Below are 19,433 nucleotides of genomic sequence, written 5' to 3' on the forward strand. Positions count from 1 at the left end.
ATATGAGACTTTAAACGCTATTGGGAGGTAGCTCGGCTTAAAGTGGAAGAGGGAGGTAGCTAGGCCTGCGATTCTTTCTCCACTACAATGTTCTTGAGATATGACAGTGGGAGGTTGCTTGGTTTATTGTGCACTTTTTTCTTAGCTACTTTTGAAACGATGGAGGACGATGACGTAATAGAGCTCATAGCGTGTAATATTAAATTTTCAGTACTGCAACACCTAAATATAAAATTTTGAGGTCCAGGGTATGTGAAAACTATTTTATTTATTTATCATTTGATTTAAAAATATTTAAATTAATTTATTTATTAACCTAAATAAATATAATCAATGGGATCAATTCGAGTGCATTGTAATTACGAAAATCACGACTCTTGAACTAATCAAACGACTTTGAATCAGTTGGTTCAAGTGAATGGAGCCCCCTTCGTGCATAAGATTTTATTTTTGCACGTACCTTTTTCCCCAAGCACTGCCGAGAGCAGCCTCCAAATTGAAAAATTATTCCATGCGGATCGGCGTCCGCACGGACCGTAAATCACATGATTTACGGTCCTGATGTATTTCGGTGGGCCCCACCTAAAGTTTTTTATTTATTTTTCTTAAACGGAAATAATCCTGACCGTAGATCACCGTGATCTACGGTCAGGATCGAACACCGCATGCAGAGATGCATGCGGTATCCGCACGCAATAATCTCTCCTCCAAATTCCAGGCTGCGACGTTGAAAGAGGGATAACAAAACCGCGGCCAGCAAAGTGTTCTCTAGGAGGAGATCAGAAGAAACAAGCTTAATACCAATCGGTGTTAGTCCCCAGACGACGTCATGGCCCGCTACGACCGCGCGATCACCGTCTTCTCACCAGATGGCCATCTCTTCCAGGTGGAGTACGCTCTCGAGGCCGTCCGCAAGGGAAACGCCGCCGTCGGTGTCCGTGGTATTGATACCATCGTCCTTGGAGTCGAGAAGAAGGCTACTCCAAAGTTACAGGACTCCAGGTTTCATTTCTACCTCCCATTCTTCTTGGGTTTTTCCTTTCATTCTTTTCTGAAGCTCTGTATTTCTTTGGGACATTCTTTCTTTCAGAACTATGAAGAAGATCGCGAGCCTCGACAGCCACATTGCCCTAGCATGTGCGGGTCTCAAAGCCGACGCGCGTGTCCTCATCAATCGCGCCAGGATCGAATGCCAGAGCCACCGTCTTACACTTGAGGATCCGGTCACCGTCGAGTACATCACCCGATACATCGCCGGCCTGCAGCAGAAGTACACTCAGAGCGGCGGTGTTAGGCCTTTTGGCCTCTCCACGCTCATCGTCGGCTTCGATCCCTACACCGGGGCGCCGTCGCTTTACCAGACAGATCCCTCTGGAACTTTCTCGGCTTGGAAAGCGAACGCCACCGGGAGGAACTCAAATTCCATGAGAGAGTTTCTCGAGAAAAATTACAAGGAGACTTCGGGCCAGGAGACAGTCAAGCTGGCTATCCGGGCGCTGCTCGAGGTTAGTTGATGTTGTTTTTCTCCTCGTGATCGAAGTTGTGTTTCCTGATTACTTAGTTTACTCAACCATGGTTCTTTGGTTTGAAAGCCAGAAGATAGTATGGAAACTTGAACAACCTTTTGCACTGAGATTGAAGATGCTCTTGTAATCTCGTATATGAGCATGGGGAATTTGACTGTTTGCTTTCTTTTAAATTGTACTTGTGGCCTTGCTGATTGTTCAGTAATGCAGTATATAAGTATCTATTGCTTTGTGTTTAATCCCTTTTTAACTCGACTAGGATTTAGTTGCACTCAATTTTGGCTCACCACTACTGCAAAAACACATTTTGTGAAGTGGTGTGTCATGGCAGCCTCACTCCATGTTGGGTCATGGTTCTATTATCACTATGAAAATTTTATCAAGAAGTTAGGTGCATGGTAGAAATTGTTTAATCAATGTTTAATGTGGACATTTTAATGGAAAAGGTTTCTTTTTGAGGTTGGTAAGCAGAAGTGTGGAAGTTTATTTGCTCTTATAGGAACTATTAAAGCCACGAAATGTTGGTAATTCAGAGTTTTCTCTATCATTTTCCATAATTGAACATGGTAAGACTGATTATGATATTAAAGAATTTCTTTGTTTTAACTTGAAGGTCTGTCCTAAAAAATGGCTGATGTCTTTTCTTTAAGATGGAGAAAGCTCATCGTTGAGTAAGTGGATTGATGGAAGATAGACGATGTCTAGAAAATCATTATTTATGATATTTTTTCAACATTTTTTATTTTATTGTTGAAATGGTACCATCCCTAGTGTTCTATCATCTATCCTTATGCCTCACTAAGATTCCCATTGATTTATTTATATATGAGCGAAATGTTCATAGGTTGCCTAATTTTTAGCATCTTGTGACAAAAAAAAGAAGACTAATATGTGTGGAAGTGAAAGTGAGAAAATGGTGCTTGGTTTGGATTCTTTGACGAAGCTAGTTGATGGAATGATTTAGCAAAAATAGAAGACTTTGAATTTTGAATATATATTGGATCATCAGAATTCAGAAGCAACATCGAAAGGAACATTGAAAGTGTAAGTTTCTCATTAATATGCTAGAATTTATGAGTTTTTAGAATAAGATTCTCTTGTGAAGGCTGTTGTGAAAAGAGCAGGTGGAGGCCTATTATGGTCGACAGTGGTCGAAATGTGGCGATTAGAGTTGGGTGATAACAATAATAACAAAAGAAATTACTCAATTACTCAATTACTCGTTGTGGTTTAGATATTCGTTGTGTTTTTGACATGAGAAATCATTGGCATTCCTCCAATGACAAAAGAAGTGGTTTAGATATTCTTTTGTGTTTTTGACAAAAGAAATTACTCAATTTTCTTTTGTTGAACTATGAAACATGAACTATTGTGTGAATTTGCTGCCTTCATATATGACAGTGACCTGTTGGCATTCCTCCATACCATCCTTCATGAATACATATAACTGATTTCATATGTTATCACTATGTTTGAATTAATAACATGATTTTGAAAGTTTCGTTACATTGTCACGCTTAATTTATCACCCATTTGTGCCATAATGTATTGTTTTCTCTATTGTGCAAAAATCTAGTACAAGTTGTGGCTGCAATTTTCAATTTTAAAAATGGAATGTTTTTAATAGCCTTTGCTGCTTGTCCATATCAGAATAACGTGCTATAACAACTTGATGCTTTGATTAGGATGTTTTGCTTTCCATAGGGACCTGGATATGCCAATGTTGGATTTGAGGAAGCTGGGAGGGGATTGAATAGTTTGGCACCATCTTTTTTGGTCTGCTAAGCATCAATCCTTGTTTCAAGTCCCATCTGGAAAACCATCATTGTCATTCATGTAGGGACCCATTCCCATTTGGGTGATTAGAAGTTTTCTATTGCCAGCTGAGCTTTTGTGGCCCAGCTACAGCCAACTTAATAGAGATATGCATATAATGCATTTCAAACATTTTTTAAACTCTCAAGCCGTGATCATGGCGGGCCTATAGTGCCCACATGCCCGGAGGAATTATGATCATTCATTCCTTTAAACAAGCATTGCGCAACTGTACTTTACTAAGCCAAGGGCCCTCATGCATTTATGATTCTACAGGAAAAATGAATTTTTAGGACTGTACTTTAGCTTTTTACTTCTAGAATGAAATGTACCGGAGGTGCACTTTTTTGCTTACAACATCATTGAAGCAGTTGCATTAACCATCTTTTGTTTTAATCATGTGGAGACTTTAGTTAGTCATCATACTAGTAAAAACCGTAAAACTTCTATGGAGGGGTGAAAGAAAGTTAATCGTGCATCTTTCTCGTTCCTTTCACCTATTGAATTGAAAAGACTGCACCGATAGCTATTATTTCTAAGTGTTGCTTGTGCAAAAAAATTCAAAGAAAAGAACTTCTTTTTCTTTGTTTTTTGATGTTACGAAGTTGAAGAAATAATCCCATGCAAACTTCCTAGAAACATTAACCTTGAAAGGCACAGCAAGTTTTTCCTGATTTTTAGTTGGTTAGATGTGTTTGCCAAGATGTGTAACTGCTTGCGTATGATAAATAAAGTGTTATAAATTTAGATTGATGCATTTCAGTTAACATATAACATATTGTTATAGGAATACTGGCTTTGATGCTACTACTAAACTTTTTACCCTGTTGTTTATTCTCATCATTTTCTTGTTCTGCTGGATGCCCAAAAAAATGGCCAGAAAAACCAGCCTTCTTTGAAATCTTGTATCAATTATAGGATTCATATCATCTATTTACTTCTATTTTTTGCATTATAGCTTGGAAGTCAATAATTTCGTGACTGATGCATGACGATCATGTTTAGGGGCTTTTATTTCCAAAAGAATGATGCGATGTATGTAATTCTTTTGAGAGAATCTAAGATGCATAGGTCACAACCCATTAAAAAATATAACAATTTGGAGAAAATTATTTATTAAATTTGAAAAAATAATGAGAATATTGAACCCTATATGATCCATAATAACTTGTAGTTTTGCCTCTACATAAGAATTTTAGTCATTCCAAATTGGATTAAAATAAAAAGCACTTAGAAGCCAATAACAATTTATGTAGAAGAAGTTACATAGAGGAAAAAGGTTATTGAAGTAATAAATCAAAGTCTCATTGGTTCTAGGAGATGACTTCCTTCGTAATTAGATAGTTATATTGCACTGGAAGTTATAAAACATCCAACTTGTGCACACAAAACTCAAGTTGGAGGAAGAAATTTTATTACATAAAAAATGTCCAATTACATGCCTTGTTTGGGAAATTTTTGTTTAACATGCTTGTTTTAGTTTGATTAATGTATTTGTTTTTGTGTGCATATTGACTATAAGTAGGATTGCACTTTATGTCTTTTTGCTTCCTTTTTTACGACATATTGAACTGAGAAATTACTAAGAGCCTATTTGACATTTATTTTATTTTATTTTATTTAGTATTTATTTTTAAAAAATTGAATGAAATATGTTCGGCAAGTATTTTATTTTTTTGTCTTTTAAATAGTTTGAGTTGTTTGAAAAGACTCAAACTCATTTTTAGGCCTTTACATCAATTTTTCCATTACATGAACTTTCAACTATTCGGCCTCATGCGTAGGATTGGCTAACCTCACTTCCAATTTGCTCTGTGTGCGGTGTTGGAAGTAAATGACCTATATACTATATTAGGAATGATTCTATTTTTTTCACTTAGAATATCTCTTAATATTTGTTTGCTTTCTTTAATAGAATTTTTTGTTTTTCTTATTTCTTTAATTTGTGGGATTCCTAATTTAAACGAATTCCAGTTTCCTAATTTGTGGACTGATATGCTATACACTATTGTTATAGCAGGATGTAATTCATTATGTAAGAAATAGAAATCTTTCTTAGAAATTTCTCATGTTATCATAGCCCTAATTTGTTTGTGAGAGGTAGTTGCTTCGTTCCTTGTGTTTTCACAGCAGAAGCTCTGATTCTTTCGTATGAGAGGTAGCAGCACCTGTCCCGTCTATTTTCGCAGCATAATTTGTCATCCGAATAACTGCTCAGTCGCTCTCCATTCCTCTTGTATGTAAGAGCTGTTGCTTCGTCATCTTTTCTTTCGTTTGAATGGATCGCATTCTCGTCTTGCAGCGACTACTTCAGTGGTTCACATTTCTCATCCTCTTTCGCAAGCGACAGGTGAACTTCTCACAAGCATCGATTTGCCCTTCTCTCTCATTCTTGCAGTCCATCTCTTCCATTTGAACATACCTTAGAATTTTTGCAAGCAGCGATTCGACTATGGAATGATTCAGCTTGCCATAATTGCCACCTCTCGTGCCGCCGACTTGTAAAAGCGTGAACACCCTCCCCTAGTGCCAAACTTGTAGATACTGAGAGTTGCACACCTCTCTCAAGTTCGTGTTCACTCGTTTAGTTAAGCAGTTGAACTAATTGTCCTCGTTTTTGTCCAAGCAACATGTCTTATTGACTTGAGCTTCACAATCTTATCATGGTCAAACTCGACATGACCTCAAAAAATTTCTCTGAAAGTTACCTCTAGATCTGAGCCTACATATTCAGTCCCTATCATACATGATAACTCCTCACTTAGTCACTAATCATAAACTGCATAGTCAGGATTTTCTTTAATGGTGATGGTCTATCTTCATGTATAGCTGTGGTAGAGTGAAAAATTGACATCTCACAAGTCACAAGCGAAATTTAAACTAAAAAAATACTGATTGTAAATTTCGGATGTAGAAAACTGACAAAAATTTGGTTATTTATGTTTGATAAATTTTGTGACCATGAAGATTGGAAAAAATTTCGTGCTATGTAGCACATCCAAGGAGATATAGGGGGCTGCATGTGAAACTTACTCTGGCACTAACAATTTTTCAGAGTTTTTTGAGATTTAAACCATAACACATTATCTACGACAAAGAGAATACTGGACATTTACGGGATATAATCTTGGAAATGCCTTGTTGAACTTGCCTTGCCTTGTGTAAGATGATTATTGAATAAAATAGGTCCATAAAATTTTTTCTTGGCCTCATTAGGTCTTTGATGAAGAAGTCAAGAAGAATCATGAGAATTAAACCCCTTCTTACCATCCCAGAGGTATTTGTAGAAGTTTCAAGGGAGAAAAGTAGAAAGAAGTTAATGATGACAACAATCATAAAACATCATCTGTTGAAGCCTTGTACACTCACAACTCTTCTTAATAAGCCCAAGAAAGGACGGTCATGGTGCGACCATCGTAAGAAACTTGGTTATGTGAAGGAAACATGTTAAAAATTATATGGAAAGTCTACAGTCAAAAGAAGATATGAAAAAGAGAATCGTGTAAATATTGCTGTCAAAACCAACAATATGACATAATTCAGCGCATTCAGCAGAGAATAAATTAAGGCACTGCAAAATAATGTTGGGTCATGATTACATTTATGGAGAAGTTTCACAATATTCTATCGAACAACCTATCAATCTGTTAGCACACCATGGCATTTTACCCAATGTTTTTATTGCAATGCAATAAACGAAATCCTTAGATAGTTGACTTCAGAGCCTCATATCATATGACGAGAGATATCAATATCTTAAAAAATTACAACATACGCACCAGTCACTCTACAGTCTGAGCATCTGACAATTTATTCTCCCCAACAGTTGGAACTTGATCAGTCGAATTGACGAGGAATATTCATCTCTACTTTGTCCTTTATGTTCCAAAATTAGACTGTAATCTACTCTCAATCAACAAACTTACTCGTGACTTAAAATATGTGACTAAATTTTATTTCAATTTTTGTGATTTTCAGCTAGTGGATTCGGGGAAAGGGATTGACAGTATTGAGATATATGATGATCTTTATCTGCTAAGCAAACAATCTCATCAGTAAACAAGTTCCTTCGTCAAGTTGTTGATTTAGTTTTTAATTCCAAGTTTATTTTATTTGAAAGTCAAGTCATGGCAAGGCATTTTCTTCTTTGTCATCCGACTTTTGTTTATATTGAAAAGATATTTGGACATATGTTTATAAATAAAAGTCTAATTTCTGTTAATGTGAAACGCGCCAACCTGTAAAATATATCAGACGTGTATACTTTAAACTACAATATAAGTCCTCACTTCCTTTTGCTCTAATTCACAGTGATATCTAGGGGCCATCTCAAAATGAGACTTAATAATTTCTATCATTCATGGATGATCATACTAGAATTACTTGGACATTCCTCATGAAAGAGAAATCTGAAATTGCCAGCATATTTCAACTCTCATATTCTATAATCCTTACTCAATTACAAAATTCATGTTCTTAAAATTTATAATGCCAAGGAATATTTAATTTCATTTTTGATCTTTATCTTTCCAATTATGGTATCATTCATTTAAGTTCTCGTGTGGATACTAAAAAAAATTGGGGTCATTGAGAGGAAGAACAAATATTTACTTGAAGTGTCCCGTGCCATTATGAGCTTTAATCTTGTGCCTAAACACTTCTGTAGGAGAAGCCATACTCATAGCCACATATCTCATCAATAGAACACCTAGTCGTGTTCTAAAATTTTAAATTCCTGTAATATTCTCATGAAATTCAATTCACATATTTGTTCTTTTTCTTGTGGAGAGTTTGATTTTTCAAGTTATTATGGATAATACAAGCGTCTATAAGATTATAAGGAGAATGTTAATCGAGAAATCTGAGAAGCAGTTATTAGATTTGTCACAATTTATTTGACTTTGCAAAAATTTGAAGAAACTACAACAATCTTTAGAGGCTATGTTTGCTTCTGAAGAATGAGATAAAAGTTTTTGGGCCAAAAGCTCAACAAGAAAGCAAACGACAAAGATTATTATGAGAAATAATTCTTTTTAGCACAATATTAGTTATGCTTTGAAGACTATAGGGCCTTTAAGAAAATTTAATGGATGATTAATGGTGAGAGAGATCCTTCTGTGGGATTTCTTTATGAAGCCATGGACAAATCTAAGAAGGAAATACCAAAAGACTTAGGACAAGAAGCAACTTACAAAGAAATATGGGAAATCATTGATAAGAAATTAGATTCTAAGCTAAATTAACTTTTACTTGATGCTACATATTATTTGAATTCTCAATTTCATAATGACAAAGACTTTCATGTGGATAAAGAGGCTTCGACTCGTTTATATGCATGCATGAATAGAATTGTCCATGAGGCTTATCTTAAAGTCAATGATCAACTTGAAGATTTTCTTTTGAAGAATGAAACATTATTTAGAACAGTTCAAGCATGCTAAAAGAAATATTCATAATGTAAATTTCATTTATTTATAATTTTAAATATATGAGTTTATCTTTTATATGTAAAGTTGTTTTCTTAATTGATATTGTTATTTTCATTTAATCTTATGCTAGAATATTGGTGGGCACATTTTGGAGATAACATGCCTGAACTCAATTCATTTGATGTGAAAGTTCTTAGCCTTAGTTGTTCAGTTTTTGCATGTGAGCGTAATTAGAGCATTTTCAATCAACTGCATACAAAGAGAAGAAATTGATTGGCTATAGGTCGAATGAACAAGTTAATTTATGTAAGCTATGAAGCAAAGAAATGGTGGTGATGGAATTGATCTTTTGATTGTTGATGAATTATGTCTGATGATGAATGAATAACACCTAGGAATGATGAAGGATTTGAGGTTGAAGACGAAGAATGAGTTTTAATGAAGAAATTAATGTTAACATTGAAAGGGGTCAAAGAAATATTGAATTTGGAGCAACTTCTACTTCACAATCATTTAAAAGAAAGAAGTAAGGTGGGTTTACTACTTTCTAATTTAAAGGTAATTGATTACGCAATTATATTACTACTTACTAAATATTTTATTGAAAATACATTGAATTCAATGCTAATTGTTGTAGAGAGTAAAATGAAATATGTGGAGATTGAATAAGAATATAAAGATGATAACGCAAAATTCGAGGATGATAGAGTTTTCACATATGATGATTCTTTCAAAGATGATACCGCTATGGATCTTGATTCTTGTGACATTTAAATTCTAAGTTTAATGTTCAAATCTTATTTCGAACTTTTGCATTATATTTGAGATTTGAGAATACTATATACTTGTGTTATTAAGTGAAGTATTGAAGTCTATTGACATATTTTAAATTCTAAGTTTAATTGATCAAGATTTATGGTTTATCATGTCATATTTATGAATTGTGTTTAATTTTATGAGTTTATATTTTTTTTGTTTTGTGGTTTACACCTCGGCTCACAAAGAATAAAGTAGCTCAAATTTCCAAATTTGTCTTTTAAAATATTGATATAAACCACTAGATCTCATCAAGAAAGAGTAAGTGCTTTTAAACATATTCTTCAACACAAACTAATCAAGATATTTGATAAGTAGGAACCATGACTAATACTCACTTCTTGTATAAAACAATAAAATCCTTTGTAAGTAAACTTTGTCCATCAAGTCGACCCAGGATGATATAATCATATGATTTTGATTGGTTTAACCACTCGTCTTCCAACCATACCCTTATCAAATTCAAATTTCACCACCTTGAATCCAAAGCACACTTTATGTTGTAATTAATAATTGAATCTTGCGCTCAATGAAAATTTGATTCCAAATCTGGTAAAAATCCTAATTGATAAAACTGTCTAGTAAAACTATCTAAGTAAAATAATCTAATTTTAAAATCTCCAACTAAAACATTAGCCAATCCTTGGGACTCTAAAAGGGTTTTTGAAGGGAAAGATCATCTCTTAAGCTTGTACTCATTGTGGGAGCCCATTAAAAATAACAGATAAAGTTGTGCCAAAGAAGGCAAAAGTTGTGCCAAAGAAGGCAAACTGGCAAATAAAAGGACAATCAAACCTAGCAAAGTCAGGCTGATATGGCTAGCTAGAGAAGGTTGGATTTAGGGGTGTCAACGAGTCGAGTCGAGCTTGAGTTTGGGGTCAAGCGAGCTCAGCTCGTTTAATGTCAATCTAGCTCGAACTCGAGCTCGAGCTCGAGCTCAACTCGAGGAAAATATATTGGGCTCAAGCTTGGCTTGTAAACTCGATCTTGACTCGTTTATAAGCTTGATTGCACATAAAAAAATTTAATATTGATTTAAATCAAGCAACTGAATAGGGTTGTAAATTTATATTGTGGCTGAAAATAAATAAAATGCCTTTTTTCACAAAAGATCACCATAACTTCAAGAAGAAGTTATTTAAATAATAGACATTATATACATACCGCCCAATTTCCATTCATTTATATATCTAGCGCCCAAACTTTTTTTTTTACATTTATATCACCCAAATCTTTAATATCACATCAAAATTTCCACAATTTCAACTTTTAAAAATGTGAAATACACATTTTCTTGCGAAGATGAGGTGACATGTATGTAAAAATTGAAGTTTAGGTTATAGATATCTAAATACGTAGGAATTGAGTGTTATGCATGTGAATCTACCATAACATTATAAATAAGGCTAACAAAATTTTTCGTCAAAATATAATAATGAGTCCTCACAAATTTATTTGGTTCTGGTATAAAGAGTAATAAACTTTGAAAAATTAAAACAAAGTCTAAACACCTAGTACAACTTTAATGTAATTAGACTGCCAAGGTACTACAAACATTCTCTCAGAAGTTACATTTTTATTCAAGAAGAAATTGTATAGGGAAAAAAAGGGTACATTTATATCCAATTTCTTGCGGCTCAAATAGGCAAAAAAAACTAATGACCTCCAGACTCCAATAGCGGTATACTTCAATGTTGCTTCCAAAAACACAGCATTCGATGTGGAATCTATGGAGTACTGATCCATTCCACCTTTCTAGGGTGCAAGATGGATGGTTCCTGGGAAGCAGACAATGAACAAAAGCAAACAATTTGGTTCTAAAGTTTGTAATGTTATTCTTTTGAACTGATCAATAAATGTAAAATGAGTTGAAAAGCATTGATGAATTAAAATATCAATAGAAGTAATTCAGAAGAAAACCATGGGTCCATGTACCTGAGATGACTCGAAGATATATCCCTCATTGGTTCCTGCTAGAAGTTCGAAAGTTTTAATAGTCCCTACCAAAAATGAGGCAGCATATACAAGTGATGCGAACAATTTTACCCACAAAACATTCAAAATATCATGAGGCTTATATATTCTTAAAAAGCAACCTTAATCCGTTCCACATTTGCAACTTTGACCTGTAAAACTTGTATGAAAACGTAGGATACACAACAAAAAAAAATATAGAGTAAGGTGGTTCAAAAGATGAAAACAGCATATTACTTACAGACGGAATAATTAAAAAGCGTGCAGAATTTCAAAAAAGATGTAATTCCACATATATTTATCAATATAATCAGTGATGTTGATCCAAGCTCAGAAAGTCAAGTTGAGAAATGAAGCAAATATAAAAATGTATGGTGATAATAAGATGCAAAATGTCTGCATTAATGATCCTTATTATTTTTCGATTTTTTTAAATTTTGTTTTAAATTTTGGTAGGATTTTGTATTCATAAGTACATTGTATACCTTTTGAATTGGTTTCACTATGTTGGCAAATCAATAACCTGATAAGAAGCAGCATAGACGAAATGATTTATCCATATTCTTGTGTTGGTGCAGATTCATGTAAAATGATACAACTTAAACCCAAAAAAAAAAAAAAAACAAATTCCCTGAGCTGCAACTTCAACAATCGGAAGATGAAATTGAAGAAGATGAAGAATAATATCAATTCTCACAATTCCTCGATATGTTCCAGGCAAGTAGCATGCTCATCCTCACACAAAGTTAATGCCATTTATAAACTTGGAAGCTGATTGCTTGATTGATGGAATTAATGGTATTTGGGGTATTCCGTTTTGCTAAGAAATTAATGGTATTTGGGGAATTAATGACACAATGCTTCTCCTTCAAGGGAGCACCGTCGATCTCCAACCTTGCGTCTAAAGACTAAAAATTTATTAAATTGTTAAGAAATTGAAATTAAGCAAAAAGGCTAAAAATTCATCAAGTTATGAAATTCTTTCCCATTGCAAAATATATCACTTGTCCAAATACAAAATATATTTAAACAAAAAAAAAGTCAAATAGATCATAAAATTTTGTCTCTAGGAGGATGCAAAATATATTATTTTTTCAAAAAAAATAAAAAAATAAAATCAAAATAAATCCAAATAGGTTATAAAATTCTGTCTCTAGTAGATTGCAACACCTTCAAAATTTGACGTGTTAGGCGACATAAATCTTGAATTTTAGAAGTAACCAAAACTTGAGATAAAAATATCATTATTTTGTTATTAGTAACAACAAAATATTTTAGAAAGGATAAATCATAATGAAAAATAGTTATCTTTTTCCCAAAAAGCATAAACAACTATATTTAATCAACTTAGAAACTCTCATTTTCTTTGATCTTGTAAAGAAACATTAAAAATGAAGTCTTATAAATCATCATAAATTAAAGAAATGGATGATATTTTTCTATTTTAATGAGAATTCTATCTCGCCTTTCAACTTATAGGTAAGAGAATCTCAATCTCTTTATTATAATCTTCTTATTGTAAAATCATATAATACTATATTATATTATCATTACGGTATTAAACTATATATCTATAATGACTTATAGAAAAAAAAACATTTATGTGATAAGAAAAATACATTGATTCCTCACTTCAATCCATAATGAGAATGAATCCAATTCGATCCACAAATAAGAGCTTGTGCCGTTTCTACACCAAGTTTGTAGCGATATCTGCCAACTATTCTCTCTTGTGTACTAAATGTCGACTTGAAAACAACTATACTAATTCATATAGATAGGATGTTTGCAGCCATTCTTGATAATATTCTAAATTTTATTTGATTATTTTTCCACCACTTAATATCCTCAAATTTACACCTCTGGGAAAAATCTCTAGGCCATCTTCTAAATAGTTATCTAAGTCTGACTTTATAGGCATTGTTTTCTCATTTATATATGCAACCAAATCATACCCACTATACTTTTATGCCTCATTTATTTATTTGCTCTGCATACTTGTTGACATTATTTGTGTTTGCTATTTTAGCTCGAAATATTTCACTAATATCATCAATCTCATGCCAACAAAATAAGCATCCTCTTCATAAAACTCATTCAACAAATTTTGAATATGTATTTTTCATATTTTCATCACTATTGTAGATTTTTGGATATGCAAATCAATCATTGCAGACTTCATTCTAGGATTCATGATTGCTGCAAAGCCTATTAGTAGAGTACATTCACGCCCAATACTTGCCAAAATTTTCTTTCATCTTCCCGATCATTTCTCTATTGAAATAATCAAAGAAAGTTTATCTTTTATATAAAAAATAATTGATTGTGCAAATTTGTGAAAGAAATAAGTTAGAAACTGAATACTCTGTCCATGAAACTACGTTAGTTGCTTCATTGAAGAAACCGATAATATCACAAATTTTCTTAATATTATTCAAACCCTCAGTGAGGCAAGTCACATACGTAGTTTCTTTTTCTCCATATAAAAGAATACTTCTTTTAACTTTAATGCAACAGTCAACATTTAATAGGTAGATTTCCATCTTGTAGGATAATTCATTACTAATTTTCTTGCAAACAATTGTAGTTGTTGAGCCACATCTGCAAATCTCATCAATCTGACTTAAGAAGAATTCACAAATTTATTATGTCCCAAATCAACTCTGAAACTATTATTCAATAACTTGATTGCTCTATCATTATTAAAGGTTTTATGTACCGATGTTGTAAGTACCTTGTTCTGAACTCCCGAATTAACAAAAACTTTATAAAATTTGTCAACTAGTTCAAATCTCGCGTGTGCAGCTACAATAATATATGATATTCTTTGCCTTCTGGATTTCCATAATTCCGTTGTGAAATTTATTTTGTTGATACATTGTAACATGTTCTTTAGCTTCTTTTTCTTATTATACACCAACATGACATCAGCACCAGCGGTTGTCCTATAATATTTTGTAAAATTCGATGAAATTGACTTCAAAACCAGATTAAAACTAAATTCTCTGATAATCGAGAAAGGCTTCTCATTTATCAATATGTAACGTGCAATCGTTTCTCTAACTTTACCATGATCATATTTAAAGGTTATCAAAACCCCTCTTTCAAAGCTTGATTGGGCATTGCTTCCTTCTTTGGTGTCTACTGATTGAAAATGTAATATTGTCTGCTTCCTTTAAGCCATAATTTTAGCTGCAGAACGCTCCAAATCTCCTAAATTGCGCCAGGACTTCCAATAATAAGTTTTCTTTGTAATCATTGCATTCCCCATTTCTCTGACCATTAGCAAGAATTATTTCTTTAAACTCATCGCATACCTTTATGTTCTCTTCCCTTTTTTTCCTCTCAAGTCCACTTCCAATCTCATCACCAACCTCATCATCATTCTCTCCTTCACTATAATTACCCTCATCACTATTATTCTCCCCATCACAAACATTCTCTCCATCATTATCATCGTTGTGCTTTTCAGTGATACTCTCATCCTCAATTCTAATAGTAAGAATTGGCTTTCCATCTACGTGAGGTTGATTCATCTAATATTTCATTCTCCATATTTATTAGCTAACTAATGCAATAAACAATGTAAACAAAGTAATTTGATATCTTCATTAAAGTTAAAATAAAAACACATTTTATCATTTGTTTACATGCTAATTGATGAGAAAGAATATGACACACTAAATATATCGACTAACTTGATTAAAATATGCATCATAACCTAATTATAAATGTAAACATGTAGGGACTCCCATAAAAGAAAAACTTGCATCATAACCAAATTATTAATATAAGCATATAGTTTTTTTGAAAAATAAATAAATAAATAGAACTCATGACGTACATGAAAACTCACCCCCAATAGTAATTTTTAAGATTAGCAAAGTGCATGAGGTCAGCATTCAATAGCGCACTGATAAGAATAAATGAACCCTGTAATTTAATTTGGCTAATTTATGCTTAATTTTATTTTATATGCCCCATGAGACCTATTTATAACTTATGAAGGATAAAACACATGATATTCCATTAAAACATCGAAAGATCCAGTAGAAAATATTTATTGTAATTCAATCACATGGATTTCAATAATTTTCAAAAAAGCAATAACAACTGATTTTGACAAGAATGATCAAAATTTATTATAGATTATTGAGCCAACAAAACAAATGAAGGAAAAATATTGCAAGAGAGCTAGATGTAGGGAAGCTATACTTTTGATAATCATAAGCTACATGATTTGTAAATGTATTGTTGTGTACTGCTATTTTCAAGAGAAAGAGTTGTTGTTAAGAAATTATCGGAACTAGATTCAAGTATTCAACCAACAAATAAATTAAAAAAATTTATTTATTTTCAAATTAATATTTCAACCACCATATATTTGAGAGTAATGAGACTTCTTCCCTATGGCTTCAAGTGGTTAGGGTTGCGGAGAAACCAAGGAAGGAACAAAGCCTTTGTCCATATTTTATTCAAATCCAGAGAGGAAGACTCGGTCCTGGCCTCCTTTTGCAAATCAAAAGGCAAGAGGAAAGATGGTGGGAGAATTATTCGTTCTTACCTGAGGGTTGTCGTCGTTCTTTGATGGTGCGTGCCAAAGCCAAGCAGTAGAGAGACAAGCGTCGTGCCGATGCCGAGCGGTGGGGAGATGAGGATCAATGCCGACGCCGAGAGGTGGGGAAGGGGGATCGAGGCTTCAAAAAGTGTTGCGGTGTCGAGAGAAAGAGGGAGTGGGGAGGGTACTGCAGTCTGCAGATTCAAAATTATAATTGAGGGCTTCGTGAATCGTGTCTTAACCTTGTTTAATCGAGCTGCTTGTCGAGTTAACGAGTTGAGTCGTGTGAAACTCAAATTCGTGCTCTTATATTATAAGAGCTTGATTATAAGCTCGAGCTTGAACTGAAGGCTCTATAAGCTCGACTCATGAGATCGTTAACGAGTCGAGTTCGAGCCGGCTTAACTCACCTACACCCCTAATCTGTTCCATCACCACAATCTCTTTAATTTTGTGCTCCAAGTGTTTATCTTTTAATTTTTTCTCGAATATTACATAAATTAACTTGTTCATTCGACCTGCAGTCAATTAATTTCTTCTCTTTGTATGTAGTTGTTGAATATGCTCTATTTACTCTCACATGCGAAAGCTGAAGAAGTAAGACTAAGAATGTTTGCATCAAATGCTTCGAGCGCGTTATCCTCAAATTTTGCCCTTCGACGTTATAGCATAAGAATTAATTAAAATAGTAATATATATTAAGAAAATAACTTTTATTTTCATAGATTCAAAATTATAAATGAAATTTACCAGGAGAGCGTGTCTTTTAACATGCTTGAGTTGCTTTATATCCAAATATTCCGTTCTTCAAATGAAAATCTTCAAGTTGATCATTGACTTTAAGATAGTTAGACTCATGGACAATTGTATCCATGCATGCATATAAACTGGTCTTAACCTCTTTTTTTACATGAACGTTTGTCATTATGAAATTGAGAATTCAAATATTATGTAAAATCATGTAAATATTGATGTAGCTGATGATCCCATTTCTCATCAATGATTTTTCATAATTCTTTGTAAGCTGCTTTTTGTCCTTCTAAATTTTTTGCTATTCTTTTATTTTAGTCATAAGTTCATAAATAAATCCCATAGCAGGAGCCTTTTTACTATCAACCATCCGTAAAATTTTCACTAAAGTCTTTGTAATCCTTAGAATATAACTAATATTGCGCCAAAATGAATCATATTCCATAATAATATTCTTTTGATTTCTTTCTGAGCTTTTTGGCCCAAGCACTTTTATCCCATTCTTCGGAAGCAAACATAACCTCTGAAGGTTGCCGTTGTTCTTTTGCAATTGTGGCAAATCTTGTAAGTGATGGTCGGATAAGTTTTTTATTTGTGAATTTTTTCGTCAAGCTTAATCCCCAGGAGTAATTGTAAATAGATTTACTCGCTGCTTTTTGCTTTAACAAAACAGATTTATTTTATGACAATTTTCCCAACCTTTCAAGTTTTAAATCAAGATGGTGGGTAACTTAATGTGTCCAATAAAGACACTTCCTTTTCTCCATTGACATTCTCTCTGTTGTTTTATAGACACTTGTATTATCTGTAATAACTCAAACAACCAAACTCTCCACAACTTTTTTAACAAACACATCAAGCATTTTAAATAACAATTGAGCATCTTTCATAAAGTTTGATATATCAACATATTTCAAAAAGGTTGTTTCATAAGGGATGTTAAGAAAATTTATAACACTTCTTTGCCTAATATCTAACCAACTATTTAACATTATTATAACTTCAATTTCAACCCATGTCTTCTTTATTTCATCAATCATTTTTGCTGTTCCTTTAACGTCCCCATCCAACATCCAAGTTTGAAGCTCATACATGCTAGGAATATTCAATCATTGCGTATAATTCCCAATAGAGCGAATCCTGTTGATCCATGAAGGACCTAATCACATTAAAAGGAATTCAATTGTCATAAATGCACGTTGCAATATCTAAACACATTATTTGTGTTCTTTTGCAAAAGTTAAATGAGGAACTGTTTGAGAGTTAATATTCTCATCTTTATCCACATTCAATACAAATCAATTCATTTGTCCTCGAGTTCCTCTATTAGAAGAATGCAATTGGCTTTCACTGCTAGAATCGTCAAATTGAGAACCTAAATAAGAACCATTCCCAATCATCTTCTTCATAGTTCTTTGCACTGTTTCTTTTGAGTTGACAATTTTTTAAATATTCAAAACACTCCTTGATTTCATTTGACCACTTTCTCTCATACTCCAACATTTACATGTGTGCAAGCCAAGTGTTTTGTGTGCCTCTTTGTACCAACAATAAGCCACTTATTACTAAATTTACATTTCAAATAAACATATATTTTTTTTTGCACCTTCTCCTACCATTCCAACTTGAGTCTTATTTTTTTGAGCTGGATCTTTTCTTCTCATGCCATCATCCATTCTAATTAAAAAAAAAGTTACACCTAATTACCTATACAAATTAATCAATGAATAAATAATGAGTAATGACATTCATAAAGCCAATCCCAATGAACTTGAAATTTTGAGGAATTGCATATTGGCAATTAAAATTCTGTGTTGTAGCCCAAATCTTGGAGCCCATAACTACAACACTGAAAAACATAGAATCAAATTTTTTCTTTAGCTCAGGGTTTATGGTAGAAATCATAAATTTTTATGCATTCTACATGCCCTATATAATTGATGAAATCAATTTCAATTGATATTGAGAATATAAAGAATTCATATAACATTTTTTTACTTACTAAAAGTTTCTCTCTACCACACCTTTGGTGCATCCACTATTTTTGTAACTGGGCCCCAACCTAATACAATTGTTCTTCTCTTTAACTCCCACAATTTTCAAACATTTTTAAGTTGATCTTATTTGTTCTTAAATTGAATATTATTATACAGTTTTCCTATTTTGTATGGACATATTTTGTTATTTTTTGCCCACATTTTTTATTGAAATGCGTGGTTGGTCTATTTCTTATTTCGATCTCTTTCAAACATAAATCATAAAATATAATCTTCACCTTCCTATCCAACTTGTTGTACTACCTTCCTTTTATTTTCCTTTTTGATGTATCAATAAGATAGATAAAAAAATTGGTGGAAATTATAAAATTTTGCTTATAACTAAAAAAGTAATTAAAAAATTGAAATAAAATAAAAAAAAAAAGCCAAAAGATTGAAGTGGATCTTAGTGAAATTAATTTATCAAAGATTGACCTATCCAGGATCACCAATTTTATTCAATAATTATATACACTTTGGTAACAAGGTGAGGTAATATTTGTGATTGAGTGTGTTGGGTGTGTTGTAG

The 19,433-nt window shown here is 33.0% G+C and overlaps 1 protein-coding gene across 1 annotated transcript in view; it reads left to right on the forward strand.

Annotated features, from left to right (window-relative positions):
- The first annotated feature begins 711 nt into the window (after positions 1–711).
- LOC110036773 (proteasome subunit alpha type-7) overlaps positions 712–19,433 on the forward strand; it is a 40,553-nt gene continuing 21,831 nt past the window's right edge. Inside the window, exons 1-2 of the mRNA XM_020741300.1 lie at positions 712–1,002; positions 1,091–1,505. Coding sequence (XP_020596959.1) covers positions 830–1,002; positions 1,091–1,505 — 588 coding nt within the window. The 5' untranslated portion in view covers positions 712–829. The remainder of the gene's footprint in view (positions 1,003–1,090; positions 1,506–19,433) is intronic.

Source organism: Phalaenopsis equestris, unplaced genomic scaffold, assembly GCF_001263595.1.
Source record: "Phalaenopsis equestris unplaced genomic scaffold, ASM126359v1 Scaffold210756, whole genome shotgun sequence".
NCBI lineage: Eukaryota > Viridiplantae > Streptophyta > Magnoliopsida > Asparagales > Orchidaceae > Phalaenopsis > Phalaenopsis equestris.